Source organism: Bufo bufo, chromosome 2, assembly GCF_905171765.1.
Source record: "Bufo bufo chromosome 2, aBufBuf1.1, whole genome shotgun sequence".
Classification (NCBI taxonomy): Eukaryota; Metazoa; Chordata; class Amphibia; order Anura; family Bufonidae; genus Bufo; species Bufo bufo.
Genome location: NC_053390.1, coordinates 686,767,205 through 686,783,443, shown reverse-complemented (window position 1 = coordinate 686,783,443; position 16,239 = coordinate 686,767,205). Strand labels below are relative to the sequence as shown.

At 43.1% G+C, this 16,239-nt stretch overlaps 1 protein-coding gene across 1 annotated transcript in view; it reads right to left on the bottom strand.

Annotated features, from left to right (window-relative positions):
- Window positions 1–16,239, bottom strand: part of GALNTL6 (polypeptide N-acetylgalactosaminyltransferase like 6) — a 1,828,331-nt gene that overhangs the window by 77,352 nt on the left and 1,734,740 nt on the right. The window contains exon 10 of the mRNA XM_040419898.1: window positions 9,747–9,896. Within this exon, the coding sequence (XP_040275832.1) occupies window positions 9,747–9,896 (150 nt within the window). The remainder of the gene's footprint in view (window positions 1–9,746; window positions 9,897–16,239) is intronic.

Genomic DNA, 16,239 nt, shown 5'->3' with positions numbered 1-16,239 from the left:
GTATTTTGTGGAAGCAGGTATATCGCACCCTTCAATCAGTATTTTGCGGAAGCAGGTATATCAAACACCTTAATCAGTATTTTGTGGAAGCAGGCATATCAATCGCCTTAATCAGTATTTTGTGGAAGCAGGAATATAGAACCCTTTAATCACAACCGCAACCCTCAATCTTTATTTTTTGGAAGCAGGTATATTGCACCCCTCAATAAGTTTTTTGCGGAAGCAGGTATATCAATCCCCTTAATCAGTATTTTGTGGAAGCAGTTGTATCGCAGGCCTCAATCAATATTTTGTGTAAGCAAGTATATCTACCCCCTTAATCAGTATTTTGTGGAAGCAGGTATATAGAACCCTTCAATCAATATTTGATGGAAGCAGGTATATTGCACCCCTCAATAAGTTTTTTGTAGAAGCAGGTATATCAATCCCCTTAATCAGTATTTTGTGGAAGCAGGTGTATCGCAGGGCTCAATCAATATTTGGTGGAAGCAGGTATATCAATCCTCTTAATCAGTATTTTGTGGAAGCAGAAATATTTAACCCCTCAATCAATATTTGGTGGAAGCAGATATATCAATCCCCTTAATCATTATTTTGCGAAGGAGGTATATCAATCCCCTTATTCAGTATTTAGTGGAAACAGGTATATCGCACCCCTCAATCAGCATTTTGTGGAAGCAGGTATATCAAACCCCTTAATCAATATTTTGTGGAAGCAGATATATTGCAACCCTCAATCAGTATTTTGTGGAACTAGGTTCATAGAACCCCTTAATAAATATTTGGTGGAAGCAGGTATATCACACCCCTCAATCTGTATTTTGTGAAAACAGATATATCAAACCCCTTAAACAATAATTTGCGGAAGCAGGTATCCCGCAGGCCTCAATCAATATTTGGTGGAAGCAGGTATATCAATCCCCTTAATCATTATTTGGTGGAAGCAGGTGTATTGCAGACCTCAATCAATATTTGGTGGAAGCAGGTCAATCAATCCTCTTAATCAGTATTTTGTGGAAGCAGGAATATAGAACCCCTTAATCCGTATTTGGTGGAAGTAGTTATATTGCAAACCTCAGTCTGTATTTTGTGGAAGCAGGTATAATAAACCCCTTAATCAATATTTTGTGGAAGCATGTACAGTATATCATTCCCCTCAATCAGTATTTTGTGGAAGCAGGTATATCAAACCCCTTAATCAGTATTTTGTGGAAGCATGTATATTGCACCCCTCAATCAGTATTTTGTGGAAACAGGTATATAGAACCCCTTAATCAATATTTTGTGAAAGCAGGTATATCGCACCCCTCAATTAATATTTTGTGGAAGCAGGTATATAAAAACCCCTTAATCAGTATTTTGTGGAAGCAGGTATATCACACCCCTTAATCAATATTTTGTAGAAGCAGGTATATAGAACCCCTTAATTAATATTTGATGGAAGCAGGTATATCAAACCCCTCAATCTGTATTTTGTGGAAGCAGGTATATAGAACCCCTTAATCAATATTTAATGGAAGCAGGTATATCGCACCCCTTAGTCAGTATTTTGTGGAAGCAGGTATATTAAACCCCTTAATCAGTATTTTGTGGAAGCAGGTATATTTCCCCTCTCAATCAGTTTTTTGGGGGCAACAGGTATATCACACCCGTTGCAAATAGTTGTTCCAATAACGCTTGTCCCTCTATATACCTGCGGTATTGCAGCAGAACCGCACACAACTGCTGCACAATACAAATGCACTTTATACTTTCAATGTTAGAAAGTATATTATAGGTACAGTGGATATAAAAAGTCTACACACCCCTGTTAAAATGTCAGGTTTCTGTGATGTAAACAAATCAGACAAAGATAAATCATTTCAGAACTTTTTTCACCTTTAATGTGACCTATAAACTGTACAACACACTTGAAAAACAAACTGAAATCTTTTAGGTAGAGGGAAGAAAAAATATAAAAATAAAATAATATGGTTGCATAAGTGTGCTAATACTTTGTTGAAGCACCTTTTGATTTTATTACAGCACTCAGTCTTTTTGGGTATGAGTTTATCAGCATGGCACATTTTGACTTGGCAAGATTTGCCCATTCTTCTTTGCAAAAACACTCCAAATCTGTCAGATTGTAAGGGGATCTCCTGTGCACAGCCCTCTTCAGATCACCCCACAGATTTTCAAGGTTTCAGGTCTGGGCTCTGGCTGGGACATTCCAAAACTTGAATCTTCTTCTGGCGAAGCCATTCCTTTGTTGATTTGGATGTATTCTTTGGGTCGTTGTTATGAAAGATGAAGTTCCTCTTCATGTTCAGCTTTCTAGCAGAAGTCTGAAGGTTTTGTGCCAATATTGACTGGTATCTGGAACTGTTCATACAGTCAGGTCCATAAATATTGGGATATCGACACAATTCTAACATTTTTGGCTCTATACACCACCACAATGGATTTCAAATGAAACGAACAAGATGTGCTTTAACTGCAGACTGTCAGCTTTAATTTGAGGGTATTTACATCCAAATCAGGTGAACGGTGTAGGAATTACAACAGTTTGCATATGTGCCTCCCACTTGTTAAGAAACCAAAAGTAATGGGACAATTGTCTTCTCAGCTGTTCCATGGCCAGGTGTGTGTTATTCCCTCATTATCCCAATTACAATGAGCAGATAAAAGGTCCAGAGGTCATTTCCAGTCTGCTATTTGCATTTGGAATCTGTTGCTCTCAACTCTCAAGATGAGATCCAAAGAGCTGTCACTATCAGTGAAGCAAGCCATCATTAGGCTGAAAAAAGACAACAAACCCATCAGAGACAGCAAAAACATTAGGCGCGGCCAAAACAACTGTTTGTAACATTCTTAAAAAGAAGGAACACACCGGTGAGCTCAGCAACACCAAAAGACCCGGAAGACCACGGAAAACAACTGTGGTGGATGACCGAAGAATTCTTTCCCTGGTGAAGAAAACACCCTTCACAACAGTTGGCCAGATCAAGAACACTCTCCAGGAGGTAGGTGTATGTATGTCAAAGTCAACAATCAAGAGATGACTTCACCAGAGTGAATACAGAGGGTTCACCATAAGATGGAAACCATTGGTGAGCCTCAAAAACAGGTAGGCCAGATAAGAGTTTGACAAACAACATCTAAAAAAGCCTTCACAGTTCTGGAACAACATCCTATGGACAGATGAGACCAAGATCAACTTGTACCAGAGTGATGGGAAGAGAAGAGTATGGAGAAGGAAAGGAACTGCTCATGATCCTAAGCATACCACCTCCTCAGTGAAGCATGGTGGTGGTAGTGTCATGGCGTGGGCATGTATGGCTGCCAATGGAACTGGTTCTCTTGTATTTATTGATGATGTGACTGCTGACAAAAGCAGCAGGATGAATTCTGAAGTGTTTCGGGCAATATTATCTACTTATATTAAGCCAAATGCTTCAGAACTCATTGGACGGCGCTTCACAGTGCAGATGGACAATGACCCAAAGCATACTGCAAAAGCAACCAAAGAGTTTTTTAAGGGAAAGAAGTGGAATGTTATGCAATGGCCAAGTCAATCACCTGACCTGAATCCGATTTAGCATGCATTTCACTTGCTGAAGACAAAACTGAAGGGAAAATGCCCCAAGAACAAGCAGGAACTGAAGACAGTTGCCGTAGAGGCCTGGCAGAGCATCACCAGGGATGAAACCCAGCGTCTGGTGATGTCTATGCGTTCCATACTTCAGGCTGTAATTGACTGCAAAGGATTTGCAACCAAGTATTAAAAAGTGAAGGTTTGATTTATGATTATTATTCTGTCCCATTACTTTTGGTCCCTTAACAAGTGGGAGGCACATATGCAAACTGTTGTAATTCCTACACAGTTCACCTGATTTGGATGTAAATACCCTCAAATTAAAGCTGACAGTCTGCAGTTAAAGCACATCTTGTTCATTTCATTTCTAATCCATTGTGGTGGTGTTTAGAGCCCAAAATGTTAGAATTGTGTCCATGTCCCAATATTTGTGGACCTGACTGTAATTCCCTCTAGCTTAACTAAGGTCCCAGTTCCAGCTAAAGAAAAACAGCCCCAAAGCATGATGCTGCCAACACCATGCTTCACTGTTAGTATGGTGTTCTTTTGGTGATGTGCAGTGTTGTTTTTGCGCCAAACATATCTTTTGGAATTATGGTCAAAAAGTTCAACCTTAGTTTCATCAGATCATAACACCTTTACCCACATGCTTTTGGGAGACTTCAGATGTGTTTTTCTTCATAAAAAACGGCTTTTATTTTGCCACTCTACCCCATAGCCCAGACATATGAAAAATACGGGAGGTTGTTGTCGCATGTACCACACAGCCAGTACTTGCCAGATATTCCTGCACATCCTTTAATGTTGCTGTAGGCCTCTTGGTAGCCTCCCAGACCAGTTTTCTTCTTGTCTTTTCATGAATTTTGGAGGGACGTCCAGTTCTTGGTAATGTCACTGTTGTGCCAAATTTTCTCCACTTGATGATGACCGTCTTCACTGTGTTCCATGGTATATCTAATGCCTTGGAAATTGTTTTGTACTCTTCTCCTGACTGATACCTTTTAACAATGAGATCCCTCTGATGTTTTGGAAGCTTTCTGTGGACCATGGCTTTTGCTGTGGGCTGCGACTAAGAAAATTTCAGGAAAGACCACTAGAGCAGCTGAACTTTATTTGGGGTTAATCAGAGGCACTTTAAATGATGGCAGGTGTATGCTGACTCCTATTTAACATGATTTTGAGTGTGATTGCTTAATTCTGAACACAGCTATATCCCCAGTTATAAGAGTGTGTGCACAATGCAACCACATTATTATTATTTTTTGTTTGTTTTCTTCCCTCCACCTAAAAGATTTCAGTTTGTTTTTCAATTGAGTGGTACAGTTTATAGGTCACATTAATGGTGGAAAATGTTCTTAAATGATTTATCTTTGTCTCATTTTTTTACATCACAGAAACCTGACATTTTAACAGGAATGTGTAGACTTTTTATATCCACTGTATATCACACCCCTCAATAATTTTTTGGGGGGGCAGCAGGTATATCACACCAGTTGCAATTAGTTATTCCAATAGCGTTTGTCCCTCTATATAGCTGCAGTATCTCAGCAGAACCGCACACAACTGCTGCACAATACAAATGCACTATAATGCACTTTTTGTGTTAGAAAGTATATTATAAGTATATCACACCCCTCAGTACATCACACCTATCGATAGTACACCTATATCAGTACTTAAAAAGACTTTTGTGGGCCTATTAGCTAGCGTTTGGTGTCCCTAACAGTCTGTCCCTGCTCCACAAATAAACCTCTCCCTACACTGGCAAAACACAGAATGAAAAATGGCTGTTAGATCAGGTTCTGTTATAGGGTGGGGGTGTGTTCATGTGCTGAAACGTCTCAATTGGCTGTCCTGTCCCACCTGATGGATGTGTCATGGGTCAACGTTCGGCGCAATGCAAAAGAATATGGTGCATGCAAACATCGCCATATGTTCGCATGTTTGGCGAACCGCAAGGCCATCTCTGTAAGCCAAAATGAGTGGGTCCAAAACATAGAAGAGATGCAATTATTTAAATTACATTGTATCTGTATTTTGGACCCACTCCTGTTTTTGGCTTACAAATACTGATCAAATATTGATGCAAAACACTGACCAAATACTGACCGTGTGATATAGGCCATTAAAGTCCTGCATGCAGAACTGATTTCAGATGTAAGCGGCCAAAACTAAGGCACATTAAGCATAAGGCTTCTTTCAGACGGTCAGTATTTTGTATAAGTATTTGATCAGAATTTGTAAGCCAAAAGCAGGAATAGGTTCAAAACGTAGATGAGATCCAAATATTTCAATTACATTTAATCTCTGTTTTGGAACCACTGGTTTTGGCTTACACATACTAATCAAATACTGACCGTCTGAAAGAGGCTTTGTGGAGCTCAAACTACAGGTTTCTTTTTTTTCATATTTTGTTCTTCTAATGGATCAGTGCCTTACTGCTACTGCCCCCTCCCACTCTGTCATAGGGCCACTATTGTCCATGTTACTGCCACTACAGTTAGCCCCAATTCTCAGCCTTTTATGGGGCCATTATTATCAGTGTTACTGCTGCCACTGCCACCCTCCCCACTCTATGATGAGGCCACTACTGTCACTTGTATTGCCACCCTCTCCACTGTCGGGATTCTAACCCGTGACCTGCCACATCCCAGGCGGTAGCCCTGCTTACTAGGCTACCGTCCTCTCAGGACATTCCTCCCTGAAGCCTATTATTTAACCTCAGTCTTGCCAAGCCTTGCTCATCACCCTTGATACCCAACACCTGGTACTTCCCTATATAAGTCCAGCCCCTTGCACTCCAGCTTGCTGATTATTGAGCTCCTGAGCCTTGATCAAGTGTCTCCTCATCTGCTGCTCTTGCTACTACTGTAAGTCCACTCCTGACCAGGAATTGGCTACCGACTACTCTTCTGCTTTGTCCCTAAGTACTGAACTGCTACCACTGTTGCCCATCCGGATTGTCTGACCACACTTACTGCCGCCTGCCCTGACCCACCGCCTGCCAACCGACTACGCCTCTGCCAGACTTCCTGCACCTACTCACTATTATCACTGTTACTGCCATTACTGCTGTTGCCAACCTCCTCTCTGATGGTAACAGTGACATGTACTACTGATGCACAGTAAATCTATAGCTAACAGAAGGGATTAAAAAGCATGTTTGGACTGCCACAACATGCATTAAAAGAAAATAGTTTTCTCCACTACGTTATGGGTGCTGCCTCCATTTGTTTATTTTGTTCCAGTAAGGAGCCATTTGGACACAGCTCCTGCAGGGGTGTGCACAGGTTTTTAGCTTTACTGAAGGGTTTTGTATGCTCTTCTTTTAAACAGAAGGCATTAGCTATGAATCTCTGCACAGTAATATGGACAGCAATATATTGCACCTGTAATACTGATGGCACAGTACCTACAGAATGGATTAACTATGAATGTGAGTGCACTAGAACGTAATGCACACAGTGATACACTCTTCCTGCACTGTCCCTGCAGTTTAACTTCCAAGCCTTCACACTGAGATTAGGCCACCAAGTGGGATGAATATGAGTAGGCAGATTGGCCTGGGTATACCTGATTTATCGTGATTCGTGAAAAATTAATTCGTAACAAATCAAATTTCTTGTTGAAGTTTGGCGAATATGCCAAATTGAGTTTTTCTAAAATTTCCTCATCTCTAGTTATGGGTCTAGGGATGTGGCAATGCAAAAACATTTCCTTTAAAAAAAAAGGGGGGTTTTATTGTGTAAAAGTAGAAAAACGTATTTTAAAAAATTACATATTTGGTATCACTGTAAACGTACTGACCTAGAGAATTGAGTTATCATGTTATTTATGCCGCAAAGTAAATGTTTCAATATTTGCAACATGAAAAAACACAGTGCCAGCATTGCTGTTTTTCCCATCCCTTGCAGAAACCGTTAATTAAAGTTGACTAGTAGATTACATATACCCCAAAATGGTGCCATTAAAAACTGCAACATGTCCCACTAACAAAATAAGCCCTCATACAGCTACATAGCTGGAAAAAAATATTGCTCTTGAAACGCAACAATAAAAAAATGAAAAAAATATATATACACTGCTCAAGAAAATAAAGGGAACACTTAAGTAACACAATGTAACTCCAAGTCAATCACACTTCTGTGAAATCAAACTGTCCACTTAGGAAGCAACACTGAGTGACAATCAATTTCACATGCTGTTGTGCAAATGGGATAGACAACAGGTGGAATTATAGGCAATTAGCAAGACACCCCCAATAAAGGAGTGGTTCTGCAGGTGGTAACCACAGACCACTTTTCAGTTCCTATGCTTCCTGGCTGATGTTTTGGTCACTTTTGAATGCTGGTGGTGCTTTCACTCTAGTGGTAGCATGAGACGGAGTCCACAACCCACACAAGTGGCTCAGGTAGTGCAGTTTATCCAGGATGGCACATCAATGCGAGCTGTGGCAAGAAGGTTTGCTGTGTCTGTCAGCGTAGTGTCCAGAGCATGGAGGCGCTACCAGGAGACAGGCCAGTACATCAGGAGACGTGGAGGAGGCCGTAGGAGGGCAACAACCCAGCAGCAGGACCGCTACCTCTGCCTTTGTGCAAGGAGGAACAGGAGGAGCACTGCTAGAGCCCTGCAAAATGACCTCCAGCAGGCCACAAATGTGCATGTGTCTGCTCAAACGGTCAGAAACAGACTCCATGAGGGTGATATGAGGGCCCGACGTCCACAGGTGGGGGTTGTGCTTACAGCCCAACACCGTGCAGGACGTTTGGCATTTGCCAGAGAACACCAAGATTGGCAAATTCGCCACTGGCTCCCGCACATGTGACAGACGTGACAGAGTCTGGAGACGCCGTGGAGAACGTTCTGCTGCCTGCAACATCCTCCAGCATGACCGGTTTGGCATTGGGTCAGTAATGGTGTGGGGTGGCATTTCTTTGGAGGGCCGCACAGCCCTCCATGTGCTCGCCAGAGGTAGCCTGACTGCCATTAGGTACCGAGATGAGATCTTCAGACCCCTTGTGAGACCATATGCTGGTGCGGTTGGCCCTGGGTTCCTCCTAATGCAAGACAATGCTAGACCTCATGTGGCTGGAGTGTGTCAGCAGTTCCTGCAAGACGAAGGCATTGATGCTATGGACTGGCCCGTCCGTTCCCCAGACCTGAATCCAATTGAGCACATCTGGGACATCATGTCTCGCTCTATCCAACAACGTCACGTTGCACCACAGACTGTGCAGGAGTTGGCAGATGCTTTAGTCCAGGTCTGGGAGGAGATCCCTCAGGAGACCGTCCGCCACCTCATCAGGAGCATGCACAGGCGTTGTAGGGAGGTCATACAGGCACGTGGAGGCCACACACACTACTGAGCTTCATTTTGACTTGTTTTAAGGACATTACATCAAAGTTGGATCAGCCTGTAGTGTGTTTTTCCACTTTAATTTTGAGTGTGACTCCAAATCCAGACCTCCATGGGTTAAAAAATTTGATTTCCATTTTTTTATTTTTGTGTGATTTTGTTGTCAGCACATTCAACTATGTAAAGAACAAAGCATTTCAGAAGAATATTTCATTAATTCAGATCTAGGATGTGTTATTTTTGTGTTCCCTTTATTTTTTGGAGCAGTGTAAATAATTGCTTGGTCACTAAGGCTCAAAATGCATAAAGGGGGAAGGATTAATCGTTGTACTAAATGACCCTATAATCTAGGAACTGTCCTTGTCAACATTTTATAAAGATATGCGTAGAATAGACCAACTGATTTTAAAATGTTTCAGTACTTATTTAATTTGTGGCATAAAAGTTGAAAGATGTAATATTACACATCACGTTTTTGTCTTAACTTACAGTACACATACAGTGGCAGCCATCACCATAGAGTTCCATCATAAAATAAACATATACTCTAACATACATTTTTTTTTTTACTGGACTCTGCAGGATGAAAAAGCATGATGTACTACATGCACATTTGTCACATTTATTCAAAGATACTCCTAAGAATATCTGTTTCATTTCTAGTGATTTTTTACAAATGTACCATATGTCTTATAATCATTTGCAATCTGGGTGATCCATATCAAATCTAGTTGTTCCATCATCGGGATCACTCTTTATTAGATTTATTTATAGTTTTTTTTTACTTTTTACAGTTATTGATGTATTTTATCTTACCTTTCTGTAGCTCCAGTGCTGGTTACCCTTCATTCCATGACAGTCATAAAGGGTGACAGGACTATTACGAGAAATAGCATCAAAGCAGAACTTTCTTGTGTGGAGTGGCTCCCCAGGACGTATATCCTCTCGCCATCCAAAGGTGAAGAGCTGAGGAATAAGATTATACATAGATAAGAAATAAAAACTATAAAATGTCATTCACATTTAAATTTTAACTGGTCTCTAACAAAAACCTATAAAGACACAAATAAGTTTAGCACAAATCAAACGAAGCCTAACTAAAATTATTTTCACCGCACTTCACTCTTCATAGTACACTCAAAGCGCACCCAAAAAAAAGTACATTTATTGTAATATTCTAGGACTGAACAAGTCAATAATGAAGAGAAAATACAGAGAATAGTGTTGGGCGCGAATATCCGAATAGCAAATATTAATCACAAATATCGGCACTTCGAGAATTCGCAAATATTTAGAATATAGTGATATATATTCGTAATTTCGAATATTCTAATTTTTGTTTTTCATCAGTAACCTCCCTTCTTGCTTGTGGGCCAATGAGAAGGCTACAATGTCTTTGTCTGAGCTTAGCAACATCCCTATCAACCAATAGGAAAGTTGCCTACCTCTTACTATATAAGAACCTCCCCAGCAGCCCTTGTATGTAGTATTTTGCAGATCTGAGAGAGACAGCAGTGTTATTCCTGTGCTCTCTGCTTTCCTGTGTCATTACATTAGATAGTTAGTTAGCTTATATATATATAATACAGATAGTTAGTGGGAGATAGTCAGTGTAGGTTAGATAGTGATATAGTGTGTAGCTATATAGGTTGTGCTGTCCATACATACATACATACAGACAGACATAGTACTGTGATGTCAAAAGTTCACAACAATTCTTAGTGCACCAATCACTAATAAGTAGTCAGACCTGTTAAAATGTGAAATTGCACGTATGGCGCCAAAGTATTCGCATCATTAGTAGAGATGTCGCAAGCATAAAATTTTCCGTTTGCAAACGTGAATTTCCGCAAATGTTTGCGAACCGCCATAGACTTCAATAGGCAGGCAAATTTTAAAACCCGCAGGGACTCTTTCTGGCCACAATAGTGATAGAAAAGTTGTTTCAAGGGGACTAACACCTGGACTGTGGCATGCCGGAGGGGGATCCATGGCAAAACTCCCATGGAAAATTACATAGTTGACGCAGAGTCGGGTTTTAATCCATAAAGGGCATAAATCACCTAACATTCCTAAATTGTTTGGAATAAAGTGTTTTAAAACATCCAGTGTGTGTATACGATCAGGTATGATGTTGTATCGATCAGGTAGTGTAAGGGTTACGCCCGCTTCACAGTGACAGACCAAACTCTGACAGACCAAACTCCCCCTTTAACGCACAGCAAACAACCGCAAACAGTTCATTTGCACAACCGCAAACTCCCCATTTGCACAAGGTTGGATACCAAGCTAGCCATGTCCCGTTCCTTGTCCTCACTGACGTCATTGAAGGTCTCTTCCTCCACCCAGCCACGTACAACACCAAGGGTCCCCGAAAGGTGACAACAAGCCCCCTGGGACGCCTGCTGTGGTTGGTCTTCCACCTCCTCAAAGCTACCTTCCTCCTCTGACTCCTCTTCTTCAGACTCTTCTCTCTGCGTTGCCGCAGGTCCAGCAATCGACGACAAGGCTGCTTTTGGTGGTGATGGTGACCACAACTCTTCCTCTTCATGCTCATCTACGGCCTGATCCAGAACTCTTCGCAGGGCACGCTCCAGAAAAAACGCATATGGGATGAGGTCGATGATGATGCCTTGGGTTTGACTGACCAGGTTTGTCACCTCCGCAAAAGGACGCATGAGCCTACAGCCATTGTGCATGAGCGTTCAGTAACGCGGCCAAAAAATACCCAGCTCCGCAGAGGCTGTCCTCCTTTTTTTTTTTTTCCCTCACCCATGACAGCACCCTGTGCGACTCAGGACCTCCCATCAGGACAGGAAACCTGAGAAGATAAAAAAGGACACACCCCCACCTAACACCAGTTCAGGTTTCCTGTCCTCCGGATGGGAGTTCCTGAGAAGCAGCGCTGCATGACATACCTCTAAAAGAAGCACCAGCGCTGGGGGGGTCTGTGGCAATGCCGTGGGAAGACCTATCCCTGGGGAGCGGTAGTTCTGTGGCCGTGCCGGAAGCCGCTCCCCATATGCGCATGCGCGGGGCCATCCTTCAGAGGGCCGGCTGATGACGTCAGGTGGGGGCGGGGCTTCTCACGGATCCGGAAGTGGAGGCCGAGGCGCGTCTTTTAAACTATAAATTCGGCGGCAGGTGCAGGCAGCCAGCGGGGGCACAGTTTTTATGTGCTAAAGTAGTGATCCAGCTTACAAGCATGTCGGAGCCTACAGATGGACACGCTGAACCTCTGGATCCCTTAAGGCCTGCAAGTCCGGTACTGGTCCTAAGGACGGGGAAAGGAAAGTTCATCATGGGTGAGAACGTTCCTTTTGTTTACTAATAAGGTGTTTTTTATATGATTAATTTTAGATCTCAAAGCCACCTAAAAAGTCGTCTTCCAAGAAAAAACACAGAGTGTGCGGATTGTAAAACGACCCTATCTGCATCCTATCAGAAACCGTTGTGCTCAGCATGTATAGATAAACTGGTAGCGAAACAGTCCCAGACCCTTATTAGATCTATGAAGTCTTTAATCAAAGCATCATTCAAGGCATTCAGTAAAAGCCGTGCCAGGTCCCCAGATAAAGCCACAGAGTATGACCGTATAGAAATGGACTCATCCTACAGTAAAGCCAGAGAATCCTGGCAGTTATGTTCTAGTAATTCGGACTCCTTGGATGACGAATATTCAGGGAAGTCCTTCTTTTCCCCTGAGGATACGCAGCCGTTACTAAAAGCAGTCAGAGCAACTATGCAGTTGGAAGACATTAAGCAGACCAGATCAGTTGCGGACCAGGCCTTCCAGGCATTAGGCCCTAAAAAACAGAGGGTTTTTTCTATGCATGAAAGCATGCAGGCAATTATTAAAAGTGAGTGGAAAAATCCTGACAGAAAATTCTTCATACCCTCCTCTGTGAAAAGGAAATATCCTTATGAGGAAAAGGTGTCCTCAAGCTGGGATAGGGCCCCTACGGTAGATGCACCAGTCGCCAAGATAGCAAAGAAGTCTGCCCTGCCCTTTGATGATCTAGGTTGTCTTTCTGACCCGTTAGATAAAAAAGCTGACATATATCTAAAACGGGCTTGGGAAACGTCGGCTGCCTGTCTCAGAACGGCAGTTGCAGCCACTTGGGTATCCCGGTCCCTGAGACTATGGATTGACCAGCTTGAGACACACCTTAAAGAGAAAAGACCTAGAGAAGAGCTCTTAGCTTCTCTCCCCACTTTCTCAAAAGCGGCAGATTTTTTAACAGATGCATCCACTGATGTGATGCGCTTTTCCGCCAGATCCTCTGCCATGACAAACGCGGCTAGAAGAGCTATTTGGCTTAGATCCTGGAAGGGTGACCAGGGATCTAAGGCCAGACTCTGTGCCCTTCCGTGTGAGGGCGATAGGTTGTTTGGGTCGTCTTTAGATGACATCCTGGAAAAGGCCTCTGACAAAAAAAGAGGATTTCCTATCCCTCAGAAGAATCCCTTTTTTCGTAGACCCCAGCAGAGTTTTAGAAGGCAGAGGGGCAAGCCATACGACAGGAAAGAGAGGGATAGGTTTCAGAGGAAAACTAGCGGCTTCCTTTTTAAATCCCAGGATAATAAAAAAGATAAACAGCAATGACGCCAGTCTCCAGGTTGGGGGAAGACTCTCTTCCTTTCTCCCGGCTTGGTCAAAGGTCACCCAAAACAAGTGGGTGTTGGGAGGGATAGCAGAGGGATTCAGATTGGAATTTCTCTCCTATCCCCAAGATTTCTTCACCCGCACTCCAACTCCGAAAGATCCTCTAAAGTCCACAGTTTTAGAGGCAGAGGTTCAGTTATTATTGGACAAAGGAGTAGTTTGCCAAGTTCCAAAAGAAGAGGAGGGCAGGGGGTTTTACTCCCCACTTTTGCTAGTAAAGAAACCCAATGGGTCTTTTCGGATGATTCTAAACCTGAAGCGTCTAAACAAGTTCCTGAAATACAAAAGGTTCCGGATGGAGACAATAAAGACAACTATAGACCTGTTATACAAGGATTGCTGGATGGCAAGTATAGACCTAGAGGATGCTTATTATCACATCCCAATTCACTCTTCCTCCCAAAGGTATTTGAGAACAGCAGTTCAAGTGAAGGGCCAGCTTCTGCACCTGCAATACAGGGCCCTCCCGTTTGGGGTCTCGCAAGCCCCGAGAATTTTCACAAAGGTTGTGGCAGAGATGGTGGCATTCCTTCGATTGTCAAGGATAGTATTAGTACCCTATCTGGATGATTTTTTGTTCATAGCCCAGACGAGGGAACAGTTACAGACTGAACTTGTCCTGGTGTGTTCTCTGCTGAAGGATCTGGGATGGAAGATCAATCGAGAAAAGTCTTGTCTAACCCCTTCTCAAAATTGCATTTTTAGGGATGCAGCTAGATTCCACGGTTCAGAAGACATTCCTCCCTCAGAAGAAAGTGCTTTCAACAAAAGAACATGTTTGGATCCTTTTCCGTTCCTTCCGATGTTCCATCAGAAATGCGATGGCAGTACTGGGGCACCTGACGGCTACAATTCCCGCCGTACCATTTGCTCAGATCCACACAAGACCGTTACAGTCGGATGTCTTAAAGAATTGGAATGGTCTCCCACAAACACTAGAGGAAAAATTTAATCTCTCCTCCAGAGCAAGGTATTCTCTCCTATGGTGGACATCCGAGAAGAACCTTTCGGCAGGAATGCCTTGGTCCTTCATAGAGCCCATACTGATAACAACAGACGCCAGTTCGTGGGGTTGGGGGGCTCATTCAGATGGAAGTTACTGGCAGGGAAGATGGGATTTAAAAACTCGGGCCTGCACGTCAAATTACAAGGAGCTCAAAGCAGTAGAAAGAGTTCTAAGAGTGGCAGTTCCAGATGTCTTAAACAGAAAACTGTTCTTCTACTCGGACAATTCAACGACAGTGGCCTATATAAATCATCAGGGCGGAACAAAGATACCATCCCTGATCTTCCTCTGCCAGGAGATTTTCAAAATAGCAGAAGACAGGAACCTGGTCCTATCTGCAATACATCTGAAGGGGAAAGAGAACACTGTGGCCGACTTTTTAAGCCGAGTAGAACTCAGTCAGGCAGAGTGGAGTCTGAACGAGAGTTTTTTCCCAGATTGTGTTAAAGTTTGGGGCCCCAACTATAGACCTCTTTGCCACTCGAAAAAACAGGAAAACAGAGAGGTTCTTCTCCTTAAATCACACAGAGAATCCTACAGCGGTGGACAGTCTGCCTCAGGACTGGAGCCAGGAACTCGGCTATGCCTTCCCGCCTATTTCCCTAATTCCACAGGTACTGAAGAAAGTACGGAGGGAAGGAGCCTCCATAATCCTGGTAGCCCCAAAATGGCCCAAAAGAATCTGGTGCTCCACCCTGTTAAGTCTAGCCAGAAGCCCCCCCTGGGTGATCCCTCCAAGGGAGGATCTCCTTTCCCAGGGGCCCATATGGCATCCCAATCCGGGGATTCTTCAATTGACAGTATGGAGTTTGACAGGGACATCTGGTTGAGGAGAGGGCTTTCTAACAAGGTTGATTCCACCCTTCTAGGCAGTAGAAAAACTACAACAGCCAGGAAGTATAATAGGGTTTGGAATATCTTTTCCTCCTTTCTAGGGTCTAGCCCTGACCCATTTAATCCTCCAGAAATCCCTAAGATTTTAGATTTTCTACAGGCAGGTTTAGACAAGGGACTCAAGGCCTCCACCTTAAAAGTACAGGTGTCGGCTTTGAGCTACTTTTTTGACTACCAGTTAGCAATTCACCCTTGGGTCAGACGTTTCCTTTCTGCCGCAGCCAGAATCCATCCTTCTGTAAGACCTCTTTCCCCTCCATGGGACCTGAACAAGGTCTTGACGGCCCTAACCGATAAACCATTTGAACCCTTATTAGAGATCCCAATTGACATCCTGTCCATTAAGATGGCTTTCCTCCTGGCTATTACTTCTGCTAGGAGGATCTCGGAGATCCAGGCCTTCTCTGCATATCCACCTTATACTGTCATCCAGGACAATCAAGTAGTAATCAGGCCCCTGCCTTCCTTCCTTCCCAAGGTTGTCTCTGATTTTCACAGGAGCCAGGACATTATGTTACCTTCCTTTTTTCCTAGCCCCTCCAATAGCACGGAAGAAAAGTTTCATTGCTTGGATGTTAAGAGATGCTTGTTAGTCTACCTTGATGTTACGGCTCCTTGGAGAAAAGACGAGAACCTTCTTGTCCAGTATTTAGGTGGGAAAGGGGGAAAAAGCATCCTGCGTGGTTATTGCCAGATGGGTGAAGAAGGCCATAGCTAAGGCTTATATCTCCTTGGGTCTTTCC